General features: G+C 39.3%; 1 protein-coding gene across 12 annotated transcripts in view; it reads right to left on the reverse strand.

Annotated features, from left to right (window-relative positions):
* ehmt1b (euchromatic histone-lysine N-methyltransferase 1b) overlaps positions 1-22,430 on the reverse strand; it is a 40,460-nt gene that overhangs the window by 8,265 nt on the left and 9,765 nt on the right. Inside the window, exons 1-17 of one of the 12 annotated variants that reach the window (XM_067422728.1) lie at positions 14,944-15,617; positions 6,312-6,399; positions 5,479-5,960; positions 5,150-5,312; positions 4,381-4,544; positions 3,988-4,149; positions 3,749-3,817; positions 3,340-3,457; positions 3,088-3,225; positions 2,556-2,701; positions 1,954-2,097; positions 1,544-1,770; positions 1,134-1,328; positions 938-1,020; positions 746-852; positions 390-512; positions 160-261 (exon numbers count right to left, since the gene is read on the reverse strand). In XM_067422728.1, the coding sequence (XP_067278829.1) occupies positions 160-261; positions 390-512; positions 746-852; positions 938-1,020; positions 1,134-1,328; positions 1,544-1,770; positions 1,954-2,097; positions 2,556-2,701; positions 3,088-3,225; positions 3,340-3,457; positions 3,749-3,817; positions 3,988-4,149; positions 4,381-4,544; positions 5,150-5,312; positions 5,479-5,960; positions 6,312-6,357 (2,469 nt within the window). In that variant the 5' untranslated portion in view covers positions 6,358-6,399; positions 14,944-15,617. The other 11 variants (XM_067422724.1, XM_067422725.1, XM_067422723.1 and 8 more) reach the window with 11 other exon arrangements.

The following is a 22,430-nucleotide window of genomic DNA, read 5'->3' on the forward strand; positions in this document are numbered from 1 at the left end:
GTTTTCACTAGGTTTAAGGAGTATTATTGCAGTTGTCTTCTAAAATTCCTCAGATTTGTTTGGCAGATTCTAATGACTCAAATAGTGGAAATCCCCTAAAACACCCTCTCACATTCCCCATTTTTTTATGAACGTTAAATGCAACAGAAGGTCCAACACCTGGCAGTTAATATCGATAAGGCCTGTAGACAGCAGGTGTTGTACAATGGCAAAATGGCCAGACTTAGCAGCAAGATGGAGACACGTTGAACCTTCAACATCCTTAAAAGAAAACAAAACAGGATGTGACCAGTGTTAAAACAGAGTGAATGTTCCTCCAAAAGCATTTGATTACAGAATGTTGTACTAAACAGACTGGCTTATCAGTCCTCTCCCTTATGGCTGCAGACCTTTTGAGAGACGATGGCTCCAGCCCGCAGAAGATAGCGCACTGTGTCAAGATGGTTGTTCTCACAGGCTTCCATTAGGGGGGTCCGCTGGTCCTCATCACACATGTCAAGGTTTGCACCAGCCTGAGAAATAAGATCACGACTTTCAAGATTATTTCATTCATTGGGGCCGTGACGCATCTTGATGAGTCACATTTGTATATGCAAATGAGATTTGACAACTACTACAGAAGGAAGAGGTTTTCTCTCGTGTTTCACAGAAGTCATTCAATCATACAGGTTTAAAACAAAATGAGGGTGAGTAAATGTTTAATGTTCTACTAAGTTAATACTAGTTCACTAGCATCTGTGCTCACCTGCACCAGCATATGGCAGACTTCCTGATGACCTGCTTCAGCTGCTACATGGAGTGGTGTCCGTTTGTTCTGGCTCTCCATTTTAAAGTTAGGGTCAATCCCATCAACTGAGAATAAGAAAGAAGGTTTCCAGCACAAAGCAGACAAACATCAATAAAATATAAAACAAACAACTTTACTAAGCACTCTCACCCAACATGAGTAGGACCTTCTGCAGTTCCCCTTGTTTGGCAGAAATATAAAGCTGTTTTGGGTGGAACCGAAGTTTCTTGGGTCTTTGAGAGCAATAAAATGGTGGGAATTAATCAGTGCAAGTCGTAGAGGAGTTCATAATGATTAAACCCTAAAAAGTGGCTAAATCAAAGGTCATAATAGTTGGTTTTCTTACTTTTCTGCATCTAGAGCCAGTAGGACACTTTCCAGAGTTTCTTTAGGTGGTCCTAGTGGAGGTCCGATTGAAGATCCTGACCCTACAGACCCAGCTTTGGAGCCCACAGGGGACCCAGATGTGTCCTGTGACTCTGGATGTTTGGGTAAAGTGCTGTCCGCTTTGCCCTCTCCAAGAACAGAAAGCCGAGTGGACCTTTAATGACCAACAAATCAATTTAAGTGCAAAGGTTGGAGAAACAAATGGAGGAGGAACAAAATATCATTAAACAATCACTCTAAATTCCTACAAGGATACTGATCCAGGAACTAACTGCACACTTAATTCATCCAAAACTAAAAAAGTCAAGCAAAATCGAATAAATTGCATGGTGCAAAAATAGTTTATATCATTAAGCAGCTGGCACATACCCTCCAGTGGTGGTGTCCGCTTTGCCTTCTGAGTTCCTGGGTGTGCAGGGGCCATGGTTGAGAGGCACAGTTGACGTTGTATCGGCCTTGGCAATGGTGACCTCTTTCGCTTTGCTGACCTCCTCTCCACAGTGTGGACAAAAGCTCTGCCCATTGAGCACCGAGGCACAGGCTCGATGAAACCGGTGGGAGATGTTCACCTCTGGCTGACACTCCATGAAGGTGCCCTACACGATGGCCACATGAAATAACTTTGAGTGGTTTACTCAGATGTGACTGAAGTAAAAAACTCTAAGGCTTTTCAGACACATGCACTTAGTCAAAAAATTATTGGCCATTGGCTTGTCATGCTGTCATTGAAACCCAATCAAAAACCTAAAACGTTCTCTTGGGTAAAGCCAAAGACTCACGGCTCTGCAAAAGAAGCCACAGCCTGGGCAGCACTGATGTTTGACCATGCCTGTGCGATGGTCCTCACACAGAACCAGCAGTTGGACAGAGTTTGAAGGCCTCATCATCTCGTGCTTCAGCACTGCACTCTGACAACGGCTCAGCTACCCCCAGAACAACAGGGAACCAATTAGAATAGAGTTCAGAACCTCGGCTTTTAAAATGAGTTACAAAAAAACTGCATTGTAACATAAAACAGGATGTTACCAAAAAAATGCCAAGTATTCAGCAGTTAGATGAATCCTAGGACTTTCTGTACTGAACTGAAGTTATTCACCTCATCACATTTCAACTGTCCTCAAACAGTATTAAGACAGTATATAGCAGAGGTTCTCAACTTTGGCCCTCAAGGTTTTTGCAGCGTTTAGCTCCAACACTAACTGTACAAGCTAATCAATGTCTTCAGGATTAATAGAAAGTTGCAAGCAGTAGAGTACGATCAGAAACTGGACCTCGAGGACCAGACTTGAGAACAACCGGTATATAGCAAGACAATGCATTCCTGAAAAATGCAATCACTGCAACCATCATTGCTTACACATATGCAAGGGCAACCCCTCACCTGACCATCTATGCTCTCAGTTGCCATACACTTTCTGTCCGCGAGCGTGAGGATCTCTCTGCTCTTGGGCGTCTCCATTCGACAGCTGCAAAGGGGAAGTTCTTGCACCATGTCAGCATCTGTGCTCTCCACTGAACCTGAAACAGCTAAGAAATCACCATCTTTAAGACTCAAATAATCATCAAAATCCTGAAAAAAAAACATAATTTTGGGAGCAGATGGCAGGAAGCCAATGTTTATAATCAGAGATGTATATCAATATTGTATAGATTATATTGAAATGCATTCTGATATGGATTGCTCTACAATAAACACATGACCACCAGGTGGCACCACATCGGTTGAGACTTGATGACTCATTTTATCCAAGATGGAGGCCACCACAAAGGCCTGACAATACTCGTCCTCTGAACTTTACACAAATGCATCTTTCTCTAGATGCTGAGCTTGAAACCAACCAAGACCAGAAATAGACTTTTTTTGTACTTCCTCATATAATCAAAAGAAAAAAAGCAAAATAATTTAGCTTTACCTGAACTCTGAGATGTCAGTAAGGCCTCCTGTGCAGCCAGGTTGAGGGAGTTAAGTGGAACTTCTTTATACTCTTTCCTGCGGTCAGGAGGGGCTGATGGGGAGCTCTGGCTCTCAGATTGAGACTGAAACTCCATTCCTGAAGTCACGATGGGACAGACATAGCTGTTAATGTGCATTCATTTACAAATCTCTCTGAGGTGTTGCCCTACAGCAGATATTTCAGTAAAACATGCAGTTAAACACCATGTACCAGAAAGTCCTTCTGTTTTCGCTTTCAGTTTCCTCTTGCGTTTCCTTGATGGTCGAAGCCAGGCGTGGTCTCCCTTGGCCTTCTTTTTCCATTTCTTTTTCAAACTGGACTCTGAACTCTAAGGAGAACAGAAACAACTTACAGTACACAAACTGAAACAAAGCATTATTGCAGGAGCCTAAATCCAGATCTGTGAAACAAATTTGTCTCAGAGCAATGACTGTTGGTAATTCTGTTTCTTCTGGTTCTCAGTGATAACTTCTGGTTCTCAATGACCGCTGTCAGTGTGTGAATGGGTGAATGTAAGGCAATATGTAAAGCGCTTCGAAAGGCCATAGGTCTGTTAAAAGCGCTATATAAATGCAGTCCATTTACCATTGACCATATTAGAGAATTTTCAGGAGCTCACCAAGTCTGATTCATCCCCTTCCTCTTCACCATCTGGTGACTCCTCTGACTCCTGTTCTTCATCAAGTGGCTTATGAATGAAAAATTAATGAACAAACATCCTTTAAGGGAACTGTCATGACTAGATAAGCCACTCTATTTTAAGTGTTTAACTAAATGACAAGACGGAGAAAAATAATGGATGACACCATTTTTTCATTGTCTCATGAGTCCCTGGCAGCTTTGTTGCCAAATTCCCACCTGAGAGATTGAAGCTATCCTGGGGCCCTCTTGAGAAGCTTTGGCTCCAGCCTCAGTGACCAGCTCCTCATCATCCTCTGTGTCTTCTCCTTCTTCTGACTCTTCTTCATCAGACTCGTTCTCTATTCTCTCTCCATTCACATGCACGTCCTCCTTTGGCTGCTGTGCAGCCCAGGAAATAAAAGCCTTTAACATCAGGGTTCACATGTCTTGGCCTCAAGAAGTACAGGAAGTCAACCAATTCAAAAATGCAATGCAAAAATATAGAAAGTATTACTAATGGTCAAGACCCAGTCTCACAATCTAAACAGCTACTCAAATGCTACTTTTATTACCAATATAAAAGGTAGTTATTCATTCTTTAGGAGCAAATCTGGTGGTTCAATCTCTGACCTGAGGGTTGGGCGGAGACTGGGACATGCGCTGAAACATCTCGAGAACTGTGCGTTGTTTCAAGACTTTATTTTTCTTCTTGGGCACAAGACTATATGTTCCCATCTTTCTTTTCTTCTTCCTTGACACAGCTGCTGCTGAGGGAGAGACAGGTCTGGGTTGAACTGTCAATACATAAAGAGAGAATTCTGGAATACAAGCCTAGTCTGTTTTCAAGCACTTTTTTCTCTGTAAAATCAAGGTATTAATTTCCATGTAAAACTATAAAATACATATTGGACTATCTGCATCAGACTGGTTGTTTGTTAGCTGTATATTTTGAAACTTTAATATTTGGCTGTGCCTAAAATGAAAATGTATAAATCACACCGCATTTTCAATTAAATGCTTAATTCAAATTTTATAAAATAAAAACTAGTATTAGTATTATATCAGTATTATTTGATTTGCTTAAGATTACATTTTGTTTTTAATTATTTCATATTAAATTATAACTTTATTAGCATTAAATGACAGCAAATGTAATCAAAATAACAATAACAATGAGCACAGTTAGATGTCCAATAATGGTAGATAAATAAATAAAATAAAAAAGATCAAATAATAACCAATAAATGGATATATCAATATATTGATATACAGTATCGCCCTTCTCTAAATTCTCCGATAGATGTGAGCATGAAAAGAAACCGTAAATGAAACGTCATTTTTAAAAAACAGCATTAGAGTGACCAGTTTTGTTACAAAGAAAGGTAATACGATGTATAACCTGTTTGTGGCTTGGCTGGTGTGGTGTTTAGTACAGATGTGGCGTCATTTTGGCTTTGAGGTAGCTGATTCTGGATTGGAGATGGCTGTGGCTGCACTGCCTCTGATTTGCCCACACTGTCATCTTTCACCACGACTGGCTCTTTATTTTCCCTATTCAAAAGCTGAAGGAGAAACAGAAATGTGTTTATATGTATCCATGACCATGATTCCTGAGCAGATCTAAAATAAAAAGAACAAGGTATTGTAGAATGTTCAGTGCTGAATGCACTGCTGCCATGACTAGTGCAGCTGTTGCAGTAGAATTTCATGGCGGTAAAACCTCATTACCTTTAGTGTCTGATTTGAGGCTGGCCTTGACATAGTTTTGCGTGCTCGATGTATCGTTGGTGGGGGTGTATTCGATACTCTGCCGTTTTTAGTCTCTGTTTCCGCACGCCTCTCCGTTGGGCTCAGTCCTTGGTTTGAAGAGCCCTGTTCTGGGGATCGCAACATAGAACCTGATGGTGGCGAGCTTTTACTCCCATGCCCCAATGTGGAACCCCCTATGGGGGACCAGCTAGTCCTGTGTGGGGCTGACACTGTGTCGTCCTGCGGTTTGCTTAGAATATATCCATTACTGCCCACTGTAGAACCGTGGGGCGGCTCAGTCTCTGACACTCCGTTCTCCATGGTTGAGGATCGGGCTGGTGATCCTTGTGCAGAAAGGTTCTGTACAGTTCTCTTTGTGTCCATTTTATCATAGGTCCCATTCAGCTCAGTGGCCTCTTTGAGAGGGTCTGATCGCCGGTCCGAATGATTTTCATCTCCTCCTACAAGAAAAATAACAGGAAAAGAATAATTGTTTTTGTGATCTTAAGTTATCAGGTTCAAATCAAGCTGGCATATCACTGAGTTAAAAAAAAAGCACCGATTGCGTTTTGAATGAAGGCACTTAAAAAGCATTATATTGCATAATTCATTTTTTTTTTTAGGTACGATTAGTGTTCTAGATGGATGAAGTTAACACATTATATTTTGCACCAAAAGCTCAATAAACTTACTAAACACTAAGGAACAAATTAAAAATGTTAAGACATGGCTATTAAGAGTCAAATTAATGTCAAATGTGCCCAAGAAGAAGAAAAAATGCTCAAATGCATTGAAACACATTTAGTATTTACCCTCCTCTTGATCACTGTGAGACTCTTTTGTCCCCTCAGACTTCATGGTTTCCCTCTTGCCCGAATTCCCATTGGCCAAACCGGAGGGCTGAAAACAAACACACAGCTGAATTACTGGATTTCCATTACAGATTAAACGTTATGGGGCAACAAAAATGTATGCACACTATAACTATCAGGGATAAACTAATTAAGAAGGGGGAGAGAGTACATGAAGCCAATTAATGAAACTTCAAAAATGTCCAAGCCAGTGGTCTAAAACAATTAAAGTGGTGATGAGAATAAAAGCGGATCAAATTAGAGTTCTGATCTAATAGTTTCCCAAAATAGCAGATAATAATTATGGCCACCGGAAGCAAAACACAAACACTGGCAAGGAAGAAAAAAAACATGGAGACATCCCTTGGGAATGTGAGAGGCTTATGCCACAAGTTCAGTCTAAACAACATCTGAATAACAAGGGCTTTGATTGGCTAGGCTTTGAGCTGTCAATCACTCCTGAGTCAAGGTAATATTATCAAGAGACTCAACATCTCCCTATGTCCTAAACCACGACTGGTTTCAACAAACTCCTGCTAGTTCATCAAGCCTGAAAAGTCCACACAAGAATAAAAGACACTGAAAATGAACCCTTCATGACAAGGCCCAATACCATCATGATATTTGTAATGATATATGAACCCGGAAGAACAAATACATTTGATGCCGAGTTTCAGTGTGCTCTTGCTCCCTAACTGCCACTTTTTTCTCTCTCTCATTTGTTTAAGTTCTGGTTGAATTGGTCACTTTTGTTCTTGGCTACTGGTCCACTGAAAGTAGGCAGCTTGATCCGGAGACTGAAACTTGTATGGACATCTCTCCTGCTACGTTAAGTAAAGCGAAACAAACCACTGGCAAAAAATCCATCTGTCCATCTGTCTGCAAAAACAAAGACACACTTAAGACAGAGCAGGGACTTCAAATAAAGACTTCTCTAAAGATGCATGGATGCAAGTCCCAAAAACAGACCTGGGTGGATATGAAAAAATTTAGAATCTGAAAAAAATGTTTGTGCCATTCTGCCAAACACACCTACAACACCATGCTGGTACTGTCAGATACGCCCATCCCTGAGATCTAACGAGATCGCAAGAAAACGCAACTCAAGAAAGAGTGTCCAATGCCTAGAGGTCTCGTTCCTAAAGACAACGTCCATCTACAGGCCTCCCACACAGGTCAAGTTCACTTTGGGAAGTCTAGGGAAGTCCCCCAATATCATGCATAAGCCTTAGAGCAACTACTCCACTTACAACCACATCCCAGGTAGCCAGGAGAAACCTGCAATAATGTCAGGTGATCACCTTCATCAAGGATTCCAGCTTCACCCAAATTGATTTGTCATTGAAAAAACATGTTTAAAAAACCCTCAATAGGAAACAAACAGCAGGGAACCAGGAGACTTGTTGATTTTTGCGTCTGGAAGCAAAGACGGATGTCCCCAAGCCATTCAAACTGAAGAGGTGCATAAAGTCTCACTCACATACCAGCCTCAAAGTACTGGAGTGAATCTCTGCAGTCAGGCTCAAAAAGGAAGAGGTAGGTCACAGGGAGCAGTAATTACAAGCAAATCCAAGCTTTCTCCCACCATTTGTCCCCTCCCCCACCCCAGCATCGATCCCCAGACCTCATCTGATTGGCAGACGCACCGGCTTGCCTTCCTTTGCACAGCCAGAAAATGTCTGCCGCTCGTTGGAGCTGCTCTTGCAACAAAGGAGGTCGTGTGGCTTTCTGTTCCTCTCTCTCACCACAAGGGGAGCCACTTCATAATAAGAGTCCCCCTTTTCCCTGACCAAACTAGGCAAGATCTGCCCCACTGACACTATAAAGACCCCATCACACCATATCAAATCAGATCAACAGTTTGTGATTAAACTCTGAGGTCTGCCACGTTGAGACGCTCTGTCTTACCAGCATTCAGCTGCATCTCTGATGCAGTCATACCGGCTTGGTGATTATAAAATGTCTTTCATTTTGACTGTACCCTTTTTGAAAAGCAAAACTGTAAGCAAACCCTTGGTCTAGAGATGTTTCCCAACCATTTTTGTCTTCTGTGCCTCAACTGCCTCATCGACTACCCCTCCATCCACAGTAACAGCACATTTATTCAAGAACGAAATCCAGATTAACAAGTCATTTGCAGGCTTTGTAAAGTGGCATGTAATTAGCACCAAAGCTCAATTTATATAAGCGAAACGCACAGTCATTAGTACAATCGTTAATGAGAAGAACAGTAAAGAAATCTGCTTCAGTCTGACGTCTTATGTTATGACTGTCTACGAGTCTTACTATTTAATTGCTTTGTTCAATAAGTAAAACAAATCAGAAGATAAAGCCTATTAATTCAAATCAATAGACAGGACAGTCAAGTTTTTATTTGAAGTGATAATGTCTGTTTAATAGGTTTTATACAACAAAACCGGGTCAAAACCATCTACTCCTGGTAGGGAACCATTAGTCTAGATTTCTTTAAAAAATGTTTAACTCATTATCGTACTTATTTTAGAAAAAAAAAAAAAACATTTTTGAGGCACTAAGAGAATGGCTGAAAAGACAAATTTCCTCCTAATCCATGACAGGGTCTCATAAAATGAAACTGTTGCACAACCTTTAGTTAAAAAGACAAGTGGTTTAAAACATCCAACAATAGCTACCAACATTAAGAGTCAATTACATACAGAGTGTTGTCTAATGAGCAATGGTCAACTAATAACAATATACTTTTTTTATAGGTTACTAATTGTAAAAAAAAAAATCTTTGTAAAAAAACAAAACATTTTTGTTAGACAACTGAGAGACATGTATTCAGTCTAGCTTCAAGACAGAGGACCTAAGTCTGTGCACTAGTTTCAGATGTTAAAGGGAACTTAGGAGCACACTAAGTTCCCTACTACCAAAACTAAAACCAAAATAAACAACCAATAAAGCTGCATTTCCAATCATTTTCCATTTACAGACTCTCCCAAAATCATGTCAAGACCTTTTATGTTATCAATATACTGTAAACCATCACCTTGAGTATTAACTCCAGTGATCTTTTCGTCGTCAAAACACTTTCCAAGAAGACCAGCTGAACTGGATCCCAGATATCAGCTTCCACATTCCTCTTATTGAGAGAAAAGCAGTTGACTGCGAATATCCAGTTGTTTCCCTTGATCTCCCCCTACAGGCTAAACTGGGAACATGCTCAGTAGAGGAAAGAGGAGGGAAGGGCCTCCTGCTCCTTTCCACCATGTTGTAACCACAGTGTTTACTGATATGACGAGCCAGGCAGGGAATGTTTTCCACTGGATATGGGGTACTGGATTGGGATTTGGGTGGATTGGGGATAGGAGACCAACATCTATCTACTTCGAGGATCCCATTTAGGGTTTATATCAAGAATTAAGATGTAATTAAAGATTTAGAACTTAATCGATATAAAAATAACCACTATTAAATGCTGCTAAAAATTATACACACACATAAGACTATATTGGGGTTCGTTAAAAAACACAACCATTGTCTGGATATCCCCCACTTAACTTAATAAATGTAATTTTTCCCCTCATAAATAAATACCTGCTTCAAATACAGAAAAATAAATCAGCTTACCATTTATCAAAAGCTAGCTGAGAAATATTTTTTCCCATTAATGACCTATTTGAGTGTCCACGGAGAGTGCGAACACAGCATTACATTTTTAGCTCTCCAGCAATAAACAGATTTTTCCATTCCTCACGCATACGATCAGCTTTTCCGGTCTCTGCTAAGAATTAACCAGCTGCCCAGTGGGATTTTTAAGACTTGAATGGAATAATCTGAGCTGTGGATTCAGAGATAACAGGTTTGTCTCGTGCCATTAGGCCGCCCAGATTAAAGGGCGAACGACAAAAACACATAAGGTTTTGTGTTGACCTAAGCTTCATTCTGAGCTTCAACACGCAACGCAAGCCGAGAACGCAATATCTTAATGAGGAAATATGAAATGTGAGAGCCCTAAACATGATTCACAACTTCATTTGAGTTTAATATCCAGTTACGTGTGCAACCAAACGTCAGAGCCAAAGCCACAGTACGGTGTGTCAGCTGCGGCTGTGACTCACGCATGAATTGCAATCAATGAAGAAATCAAAATATGAGCCAAAGCACAGGACAATGTGACCAAACCATTGAAATGGATAGAAAGGATTATATATCATAAAATGTATTCAAAATGAATGCAGCACCAAACAAAATGAAAATCAACATGACCACTGTGTCTAGACAGTCCACATTTGGAGACATAAAAAGACCAAGATATAAGAAGGTAAGGAGGGGGTAAAAAAACAGGCCTCATTCTTTTGGTCGTGCAGCAAAGACTTGTCTTGTCACAGAACCTGTTTCTTGTTAGAGCCTCTCTGCAACTGGACTATTCCAAATGAATTTCTCAGGAAATATACTACTCTAGTCTAGTCTCCTAAAATTGGCAGCTTACAATCTCTCAACAGGTCTGGGCCTGTAAACATTGTTCTTGTATGTTTGCATACTCTTACCATTTCTGCAGGATACAGTATGCATACTGTGCACATTGTGTTTAAAATTCCCAAATTACCTATCTGGCAATATGTACAAATTATTAAACCAGACTCAGAGCACATGATGACAAATACTGTATCCCACAATGCAATGTGCTTACAATCGACTTGACCTGCCAGCCCATTTCCAGTGTAACAAATGAACCAGAAGTAACATCAGCCATTTCCAACATCAATATTTTCTCTGTCAGCCAACGGTTAAATATGTTTTTTGATTTAATGCTATTTAAAGTCGGCATGAAACACACTGCTTGTGTGAAACGGCTTCTCAGACAAGAAATAAAGGGCAGGACTTGACTTTGCCCATCTGTAATTTTTTTTTTTTGTTCACATCACTGGACCGGTGAACAAATGACCAGAGAAGAGATGGTGCAATGAAGAAAAAAAGTATAAATTATGAGCACATATAAATTATGTATAATAAACACAGCAGCACTGCTTAAAAAATAATATAAAAAGGTAGATTTCATGGTGATTTTATACAAAAATGTATAGACAAAATTTGGAATGTTTACTAGGTCTCCAATTTTAGAGGCATACAAAACCATCTAGATCCAGATCAATAAAAATTACAAAACAGGCAGAATGAAGAAATGCAAACTAAAGGAAGCTATAGAATGTCAAAAGACACGATTCAAAATATGCTGCAAGCACATTAAACATATGAACCACCACTTGTTTGCTTGCCTGGTATTGAGAAACCACTCCTCTTCTCTTGCTTTACATTACTCTAAAGATTAGTGCCAACAGAAGAAACAACCATCTGACCACAAACGCTATTAATCCCCTGTTTTACTCTCCCAAGACATTAAACGTTGACTCAGACCTCTGTGAAGGAAGGAAAAGCCACTCTTGAGGGCTTGAAGCTCAAACGGATTTTGACACTGCACGCTGTTTCAGCTGAGAGGGCCGTTGACTACAGCACTGGCTCAGAGCTTAAGAGGAAGCCTGGGTGCCATTTCTCAGAGCGTTCCTCTCCTCTGAACATCAATGGACTGAAAGTGAATGGTGAGATGAGTAAGTGATGGCAAAACACAAGGAATCAAGATGATGAGTCTTAAACGATGCACATTCAGAACCAGCATGATGAAGAACCTAAGCATTGAATCACCAAAGGTGTTCCCTCCATTGGTTTCATACCTGCTTTCACAACGATGGCCTCCGTTGAGGGAGAAAGAGCTTCGAGCTGACTGCTCCTCTTTTCTCTTCTCCTCCCGCATGCAAGCATTCAACCGGCTTGTTGATCATGTGACCTAGAGGCTCCCTCTGTCGGTCGAGCTAGCTAAAGCTCACACTGAGCATGCTCGGTCAGTTCAAATTTCTTTTTTTTTTTCTCCTGAGAGCAAGGCAACAACGAATTCAGGCAGCCATTTCATCGCTGGAAAGGACCAGGTGAAGCAATAGAAACATGAAGCTCTGCTGTCTACCACAGGAACCAGGGGCAAGACTGTGTTATCCTTAATCTGTTGTCATCTCTCTCTCTCTCTCAAGGGGTCTTTATCTCCACTGAGCCCCTTAGTAGGGCACGGCAACGGATGTCACAAGAGACACGAGGCCCAGAGAATCCATTGACAGAAACATTTCTTAATGTTGGTTTGAATCAAAACTGTCTGAAAACAAGCTGTTTGGTACTCTTGTAATTCAAGCAGATGCAGAAATGAACATGCTGCTTTATATACGGGCTGGTGGTCGAGCATTTAATTGCCAGCAAGGGCTAATAAAAAACACTGAAGATATATAGTCTTTGCGAATCAGCTTGAGTTTCCCTGCATCCAAGACTGAAATCATTCAGCACTTTTAACAAGTGCTGTGTACTGGAGTCTATAAAGGTAAAACTACTCCTTTAAAAGATCTTTGAGGAATGCCATATTTCACAGATACACGATATAGTTTCAACAGCACAATCTGGTATATTTCAACAAGCTGTTCAGAATAATGAGGAAAAGGACTAGCTCAAGACAAAACCATTGAAATGATGGCTATTTAATTGAGCTCTTTCCAATTAAAATGCTGTTTAAATATTCCATGAAATAATCAAAAGATTACATTAATATGCTAGTGTATTTCTAAGCTTTCACAAAGTTGTTGTTTTGCAGGGGGGAAAAAACTAACAATTTTTTTTTATTGATGACTCATCCTTTACTGCACCAATTTTTGTCCAATCGAACGATCATAATGAGAATGAAAGGTTTCCTAAAAAGGTTTCAATTTTTCCCACCCAAACTTACTGTTTAAATGGTAAATACACACTATCGTTCAAAAATTTGGGGTGAGTACGATTTTTTTAAATTATTTTTGAAAGAAGTCTCTTATGCTCAACATGACCAAAAATGGAGCAAAAAAAGTTATACTGCAAAACAAAATATTACTATTTAAAATAACGTTTGATGGCCCCGCTTTGTATTAGGTGGCCTTAACTACTATGTACTTACATCAAAAAGTAACTACAATGTACTTATTGTGTTCATATTATATTGCAAAACACTTTTGCTGATATTGAGGTGGGATACGGGTAAAGTTAGGGACAGGTATGATGGTGTGGGTCAGTATTAGGGTAGGGTTATGTGTAAGGGAAGGGCCAAATGTGTAATTACAAATGTAACTACAGAAATGAATTACATATGCAATTACATGAAGGTCGTTTCGAAAATGTAAGTACAATATAAAACATGTATGTACACAATAAGTGCATTGTATCAAATTATTAATTATAATGTTAGTACATAGTAGTTAAGGCCACCTAATATAAAGTATCTTTTGATTAAAGTATCCTTACTGAAAAAAGTATAACACAGTTTTTTTATATATAATATGTGGTCATGGCCAGTCTCAACAGGAAGTAGACAGCATTAATACTGTTTTGTTGTATTTTATACAATGCCAGGAACCATGTAGTATTTGTACTTCCGAATGGTAAAAAAACAAAAAAAACACAAAACAAAAAAAACTGATTTTCACAACCTCACTTTCATGACAAATCTATTTTTCAAAGCAATACAAACCAGGGGGCCTGATTGCTTCATAAAACCTAGCCCTGTGGGCTATACATTGCTCTCTGAAAGAAATCTAGTGCTCTCATACTAACCAGTACTGAAATCATTGGGTATACGTTCCATAATTCTTCCACAGTCCTAATACATTTTTCCCAGACAGATGCAATATATGGTAATGAATTCATTCTATATGAAAACTATGAACGCTCTGTACAAAACTTTTGCATCATTGAAATAGATCTTAACTAAGAAGAAACGTTCATGAAATTCCTTTTGATTTTGCAAGAATCATTTCTCAACATGCTTCAAGGCCTCGTCTTGCAACCTTGGCAGGGGCAGGAAAAGTCTCAACCGTAATTCTGCCAAATAACTACTGCTGACACCACCAACAGAACGGAGCTTCACACTGAAGCCTGCATACTAGGAGATTCACTGCCATTTTGTAGTCACCTCATACCACTGACAGAGAGTACGCTTTCCCAGAAACCATGTTTATCATATTGAGGGCCCTGAAGATCTTTTCCAGAGCAACAATGTAGTTTCACATGTTCCAGTTGGGAAACAGCAAAGATTCTATGCTTTCCTGTTTTTCTAAAGCACAATGATGGAAAAGAATGAGAAAGAAAGAGGGAGAGAAACCGACAAAGAGAAAAAGCAAGAGCAACTGTGTGGCTATTTATCATGACCCGTTTGGATGGCCTATCCATTCCTTGCATTTCTCCCGAATCAGCTTGGTTTTTAATCGCCCTATCACAAAACAGATCTAGCCATATTATACACATGCACGCAAGCAGTGTTTTGAGAAAATAAATCCAGATGGCTTTAGGCATGCAAACGAGCTTCTTACAAATGCAGAGGGATCCTAGTATTCACCTCAATGGAATCTACACCAGGACCGGCCAGCGAAACAAAGCTCATTTGCCAGAAAGAGGAGCAGCAGTGTGTGTTTTGCACTGATTATAGGCAGCCGATGTGACTCGGGTATCAAGAAAAGCATCAAGGATTCCCTGCATAATCGGCCCGATTTGCTTGGCTGCTCAAGTTTACCTCAAGTTCTTCTTTCCTGCCACTGAAGACAAACTAAATTGTAGTAAACCACGTAATGATGCAGATAATGTTCTTGTCTAGGACTTGACAGGAACCTGTGCAAAATTTAAGAGGCTGCAGTTTTTCTAATGGTCGATGCCTTGACAAGTGAGTTTTAAAAGAGATCCACCCTTTTTTCCTTTAAAGAGATCTAGACCATTTGAGGTCATTCTTGCTGATGAAGACACACGGTACACAACTTAAATACGGTTTTGGGTACAGCTACAGCTGGGGGAGAAAAAAAAATCCATGCATATCCTTTCAAAAATCCTCTGCTTGTCAGATTTGGGATGAGTAGGATCGAGTCTCAGAACTGAGTTCCTGTCCAACTTCAAACAGGCCTGCTCTTCAGATCCTGGAGCATGAGCTTAATCAGTTAATCAGAAAGATGACAGGTGAATCAGATGATATCCTGAATCAGAAGAAACACTCATTTTCAAGCTCCAAAACAATCGATTTTTAGAGTACCGGGTCCATCCCTTTTAAAAAACCTACAGCAGTTGGGAGCAGCAGCTATCTGGCAATGCTTATTCTCTTGACCACAAAAACAAAAATGGAGATGGAAATAATCCTGCTTCATCAGAGGGCAGACCCTTCAGCAACAAGGTTGTACCTGCCTTAAGCAGTGGTCTTCATTCAAGGGGGAGGAGGAAACAATTTTGCACTCTCCAAACGACTAGCTATCTTCCCACACATGCACCGTCCCTGAGCACAGGTCACATGACCAGCTCTCTGTATAAAGCTCTGACATGGCCCACACTGAGCATGCTCAGATGGAGCTCTACTGTTCTTCACGAAGAAGGAAGAGCATAAAAAAAACAACACAGCAGCCATTTCATGGAACGGCATCTAGCTACAATCATTGGGCTCTTTGGAGCCTTTAATGCTGTTACTGTTGCTCAATCTATTACCCCTGTGATACTTCGAAGGTTTCCAACTAGAATGAGGAGCAATATATAATCAGCACATTTTTGAATAAGCATTTCAATGTTTCATTTGGATTGAAATGGCAAAAAATTGCATTTACACAAACATGAATTATTACATGGTGACCAACTTCAAACTTTGTTTCCTGTAACATGAAAAACAAAATGACAATCTTAAATATTGTGGTTTGGCTTTTAAGCAAAAAAACTCCTTGAGCTGATTTTACACTTAGCATAAAAGATAATCTGGCCCATAAAAGATAATCAAATCCCATTTCATTTGTCTCTTAAAATGGGTTTATATTTTTTTTCTAAATTATATCTAGTTGTTTTGCATTTTAATGCCAACGGGAATTGTAAAGATCAAAGATCATTAAAATGTACACAATCTGGAAATGTTTAATTAGGATTATTTGCATACAAAACCCACTTGAAGGAATCAGGCTAGGTTTTTGTTTTCTAACAGGGCAAAATGAGGATGAGACCTTGTCTAACGTGGTTCCCTTTAATTTCTGCAATGAAAGTGGCATTAGCAGATCCACAAAATAAAACATGAAGTCTTAAAGCTGCAGTGTATAATCTAAAAAAAACCCTTATATTCCATATTAATATGCAGAGACAACTATAAGTAAACAATAAGATGGTTGATTCACCCTCAAAAAAATATGTCAAACTGTGGCTCTTTGACACTACACAAAACTTGTTTTCTTTTTAATGATACATCAAAATTTCTGCAACATACAACTTAATAAATGAAACAAAAGCTGGCCAAAATTTCATGTTCTGACTCTTGTGGACTATTGTTGAAATTAAACTGCAAAAAGAAAAGTGTTTTAATTAAATTATCAGAATTCCCATAATCGATCATTGTTTTTAAATGAACTATCAATTATTGTATTGTTCTGAATATAAGTCAATGTTTTTTTCTTAGAAATACATCTGAAAACCAAGTTCGTCTTATTTTCAGGGTCAAGATTTTTACATGTCAATAATACACCCACAACAATAGGTGGCGCCAAATAAGTGTAAAACAAGTGTGCCAAGAAATACGAAATACGGTGTGTCAGAGTGTAATGTTAGAAGATCGCGAGGGCATAAAGCATAATTGTTATATAATTCAGATGGGCTACAGGTCAATTTAATGATATGCAGAAAAAGCTGGGGGTATCTTATATTCAGGGTCGTCTTACATTCGATAACAATGCGTTAACTGATTAATCGGGGGGTTGGGTATCATTTGAATTTTAACGATTCCGATTACAATTTCAATTCTGCTTATCGATTCTGAACAACAACTTAGATATCATTAGCATTTAATTGTAGCTGAATATCATGAACAAAAATCAACAGGCACGTTAAACTTTTTCTGTGCCACGTTTTGGATGTGTCTGCAGAAGAAAGCAGCACACGATTCGTCTCACGCGTGAATGGTCACATTAAAAACAGAGAGGAATCGAAAAATTTTTTACAACAAGTATTTTATATATGTTCATGCATGCATATTACGTTCGTATGGTATTACATATTAATTTAATTGAGCTTAATTGCTCAATTAATTGTTCCGAGTAAAAAATGTCCCTCTCAGAAAGTCCCTGTTTGCGAGGTAGTACTTTCAGGGGTGGAACTTGGGCGCTGAACATGCTGATTGGTTGAGTTAACGCAGCATTTTGATTGGTTGACTCTACACAGCATTTTATAGCAACCATAATTTTCAGGTCTGGTGAGGTGCGTGCAGTATGAGTTGTTTACTATTTAAATAAAACATTTAGTTAAAAAAATATGACAGATGGACCGATGAGGTTTAGGCTTTATTAAGCTTACATGTGGAGGACGAAATCCAGCGGGAACTGAACAGTTTGCACCTTGTCATACGTCACCGGACTAATTTGCCTAATCTTTACATTACTTTAGATTGCGATGGAAACGGAGACAGTAACAGGTCTGTGGGGGGTGGGGGGGTTTCCTCTGAAAATTTGTTCCAGGTAATTTCGGTGGAAACGCAGCTTTAGATCTGTTTATTCGATGTATTTTGCTTGAAGGGTTTATTTTCCAAAATAAACACCAATCCTACCAAATTTTTTGCATGGCTTGAATAAATTAGGGGCCAGATTTACTAACAGCTTCCAGCGCAAATAGGGTGGGTATCGATTCAGATTTTCCGATTCGATTCGATTTCGACTCGCACGTTCTCAAATCGATTTGATTTTGATTCTTGATTTGATTTTGATTCGATTCCCAATTCAACGGTTTAATACAAATACTATATTTATATTTAATATATTATATTTAAGAACAGTGAATTGTGAGGAAATGCTTTGTGAATGCATTTTAAATCTTCGGTTGTGTGCTCAGCTGTGGGGGTGTTGTGACTTGCACGTCTGGGTGATGTCTCGCCAAATGTTTGCGCAGATTTGTAGTATTACTATAGCACTATTCTGCTTTGTTCTTGTCCACACGGTCATCGTCTTGCTTCCAAAATCTAAAATGCTTCCATACCTCTAAATTTTTATGTGATGGTGGCATCAACGTCCACAACGCACCTGAAGCCGCCATTTAAACACTGAATGAATGAATGAAAGGTGCCCCTCCTTTGTAACATCGAGTGGTGCAAGGCAAATAAGAGGGTGACATCTAGTGGAGAAGACTAGATTTACATTAATCTTAGGTTCAATGTTTGCAGCAATAAATAGTAAAAATCGATTCGTAGCCTTTGAGAATCGATTTTGAATCAACCACATTTTAAAAAACGATTAATTGAAAAATCTATTTTTTTGCCCAGCCCTTAAGCGCAAACCTTGCCAAGAAATCTAGACGCACCCTAGCCTAGCGGCAGCAAATCTAATCTGCCCGCGAGTGTCGTCTAGCAACTCTCAATACCCTTCTGAGCTGTATTCTCCTAACTCTTGCCGGGCCAATCACATCATGTATAGAGACGGTGGGTGGGGCCATAATGACGACGGCCGAGTTGCGTTTGCGTGCTTCTACTTAACACAGAAACTGGCGAACGGCGGTCTTTCGAATCCGCTTTGACCGCAACTCTGGAAGACTTGGAGTTAAGCTTTTCTCTGAGAAAAGAACAAAGAACGGCACTGAAGTCATTCTTAAAAAGGGAAGATGTGTCAAGAAGGGAAGAAGGGATTTTTGCCAATATCCGATATGCCGATATTTTTCAGCTCATTTTGGCCGATGCCGATGCCGATATGTGTTTATTTTTTCGCTTTGTTTGGAAACAACACCATTTTGAGCAAAAACTATTTTTTTTCATTCTGGTTTCAGATTTCTGAGGTATCCTTACTAAAAGGATTCTTGTTGAAGATAAATAAATGTTAATAAAGTTCTTTTTATGATAAGAGTATATTAAAAGCTCTGAAAATAACAATAATAAAGTCAGTAATTTTTCACCCCAGATGCAGCTGTAACCTAAATATTGTATTTTTGGATTTAACGTTTGTGCACATGAAGTGGGGGTGGCATGACATCCATTGATGCTGTCTTTTAATTCTACAATTATTGTAGAGCTCCTTGGATTATTTTTCATCATCCATTTCGTAAAGTTTTATTACAGATTAATACGCTGTATATAAAAGTATTTAATTTACAAGTGTCATGCTTGTGATTTATGACATCATTACTGATTTGTTTATTCAGAACAAGAAGTAACTTCAATTTATTTGTGTATTCTACTTTTCATTGTATTATTGTAACAACAGCGCCCCCACTACATGTATAAATATATAGCGGTCTAGCTGGAGGGCACTAGGACCTGGAGGAGCTTCTGCTGCTGTGGAGGCTGCCGCACGCGCTAGAGAGTGGGGAGACGCGATTGGGCTTGTTTTGGGTTCGTTTTGTTGTGAAAACGTGGCAAATCTGCTGCTGACGGTCACATCCTTCTGTACGTGCATTCAGAAATTCAAGGCAGCATTTAAAAACAGTCAATATAAAATCACTGTACATGCAATGTATTTTCTTGTTTTCACTTGAAGAATGACAGCAGTGCTGACATGGTCTTATCGCTGTAGCACTCCTTGCACACGAGAGTTATTGCAGGCGCATATCAACACGTTATCATATCGGCAAGGCATATCGGCATAATGTTTTCATATCGGCCGATGCCGATTTTTATATTTTAAGCGTTTATCGGCCGATTCCGATGTCGTGCCGATAATATCGTGCATCCCTAGTTCAGAGTTTTACTGACCGGATATGACGAATGTTTAATCTATAAACGAGCTTCACCTTCGTTGCTCTGGTTGGTTGTAGCGCTATCCTATCGCGTGCAGAGGGAGTTTGAAAGACAACCGTTTATCCCGCCCCTCGGATTGAGCGCTGGTTTGCGCTTGTCAATTTAGTAGTGTTTGTGCCAGACGCTAACAGGTAGATTGCATTGGTCATTATAGAAATTATCCCATCTGCACTTTTTTGGAATTAGGCCCTCTCGCTAGTTTGCCCTGTTTAGTAAATCTGGCCCTAGGTTTGTTCGACTTAAGTCAGTGCTGCACTGACCGGTACGTGCATGCATGATATCAAAATGCCACGATTAGTGAGCAGAAAGCTCCATATATTTTGGAATTGCTCTTCCGATACTTTGAGGTCATACAACGATCGACCTGCACAGTGCCGCTTCAATCAAACAGACCTATTAATAAGGGATGTAACGATATATAGTTAATTGATATATCGCAATATAAAAATGCGACAATATGTATTGTTGATGTAAACGATATGAATCGCAATATAGAGTTGTTTTATACAAGGCTAAACTGTATGTATTTATAAGGTATAATTCACCCAAAAATGTAAATTCTGTTATCATGTAGGCTACTTACCCTCATGTTGTTTCGTTTAACTTCTAAACTAACTTCCATCTAATAAATGTCATAAAGGCATCACAATGGACTGTCTAATCCAAATCAAAGTCTTCTGAAGAGATACAGTGGCTTTATGATGAACAGATTTACCACGATACGAATAATGTAGTAAACATGGAGGTTCAAATGATTGTGAGACTCACGAAAACAACATGAGAAAACTATTTTTTTTAATGAGCTGAACATTTAAAGTTTAGACAGTCATTTTGACATGCTTTCTTGCAATTAAAAATCTGATTGCATTAATCATCTGAAGCGCACATGCTGGAATGGCACTCTTCAAAGTCAAAGCGTAAAGCAGCAATGTATAGTGCATTAATAGTGGGAGAGGCGGGACATTAATGCTGCCTGTACTGAAAGCATGAGTAATGCGTGTGGGGGAAAAAATGAACGTTTAGTTTCAGTGACACTACTACATTAACCGACTACATAATGCTGAATATAATGTATGATGCAATGGGGAATATTGAAATATTGTATCGTGAGTTCAGTATCGCGATTTATATCGTGTCATTGTACTGTTATACCCCTTCTGTTAATACATTTAGAATACGTAACTACAGCTTACTATGCACTCTAATGATCATCTTGATTAACCAACCATTGATAAGTTTTATTGATTCAAATTTGTATCGACAATTGCCGATTAATCATTAGCCTTCCTGAGGATGCTCCACATGAACTTAATCTCCAAAGCTGCTCTGATTTTACTTCACATAAATTTCACTTGATAAAACTAACAAAAAACTACATAAAGTTTGTGTGGTTTTTACATTCAAAAACATCATAACTAATAAGTAATAGGCTATTTTCTACACTGGTTTTGAGGCTGTCTTCTGAACGTTGGGTTTTGATGGGCATGCCGCACTGGAGACTTGGAAGCAAACGCCCACGACTAGGATTGGATAAGATTTGAATATTTAAATGAGCTTCAGCTCCTGTCATATCTATGCCCCTGTCAGTTCATTTCATGAGGGAGGAGTTGTTTCAAAAGCGACAATGGGAACGATTCAAGTATGTCTTTATCAAACAAACACAATTATTTATTTCTCATCCACCCGCGATTGATTGGACTATTATGTTTTCATTACATAGCCCGCACGATCGTTCGATATAAGCGCGAACCACACGCACTTCAAATGTCAAGTCAAGAGAGATAGAGAGAATAGCAGAACAAGAAAGGAATATTATGAGATTTATCGGCCTGCCGACTGGCTTCCGTTTTGTTAGCTTTGCTAGCCCTGCCCATACATGTCCAGCATGCTAAAGATATGTTTTGTTAGACACGTACACATGCAAGCAAATAAAAACAATGTCTACATCTATAACAATGCAATACTATTACATATAAAAAACATGTTTTACTCACATTAAGTGTGTTACACCATTCCTCCTGTCGGATCCAATATAGACGAATAGCACTGTGAGATTTGTCTACAAACAATTCCGTGGTAAAATTAAGTGAACACCACTGTCTTCACCACGTCAGCTAACCTAGAAATCTAGACGCACCCTTGAGGCAGCAAATCTAATCTGCCGCAACTGTCGTCTAGAAACTCTCAATACACTTCTGAACTGTAAAAACCAATCTCTCTCTAGTCATGCCAATCACATTGTGTATAGAGTTAGTGGACGGGCTTAACATAATGACGGT

The sequence above is a fragment of the Pseudorasbora parva genome, chromosome 18 (genome assembly GCF_024679245.1).
Source record: "Pseudorasbora parva isolate DD20220531a chromosome 18, ASM2467924v1, whole genome shotgun sequence".
Lineage (NCBI taxonomy): Eukaryota > Metazoa > Chordata > Actinopteri > Cypriniformes > Gobionidae > Pseudorasbora > Pseudorasbora parva.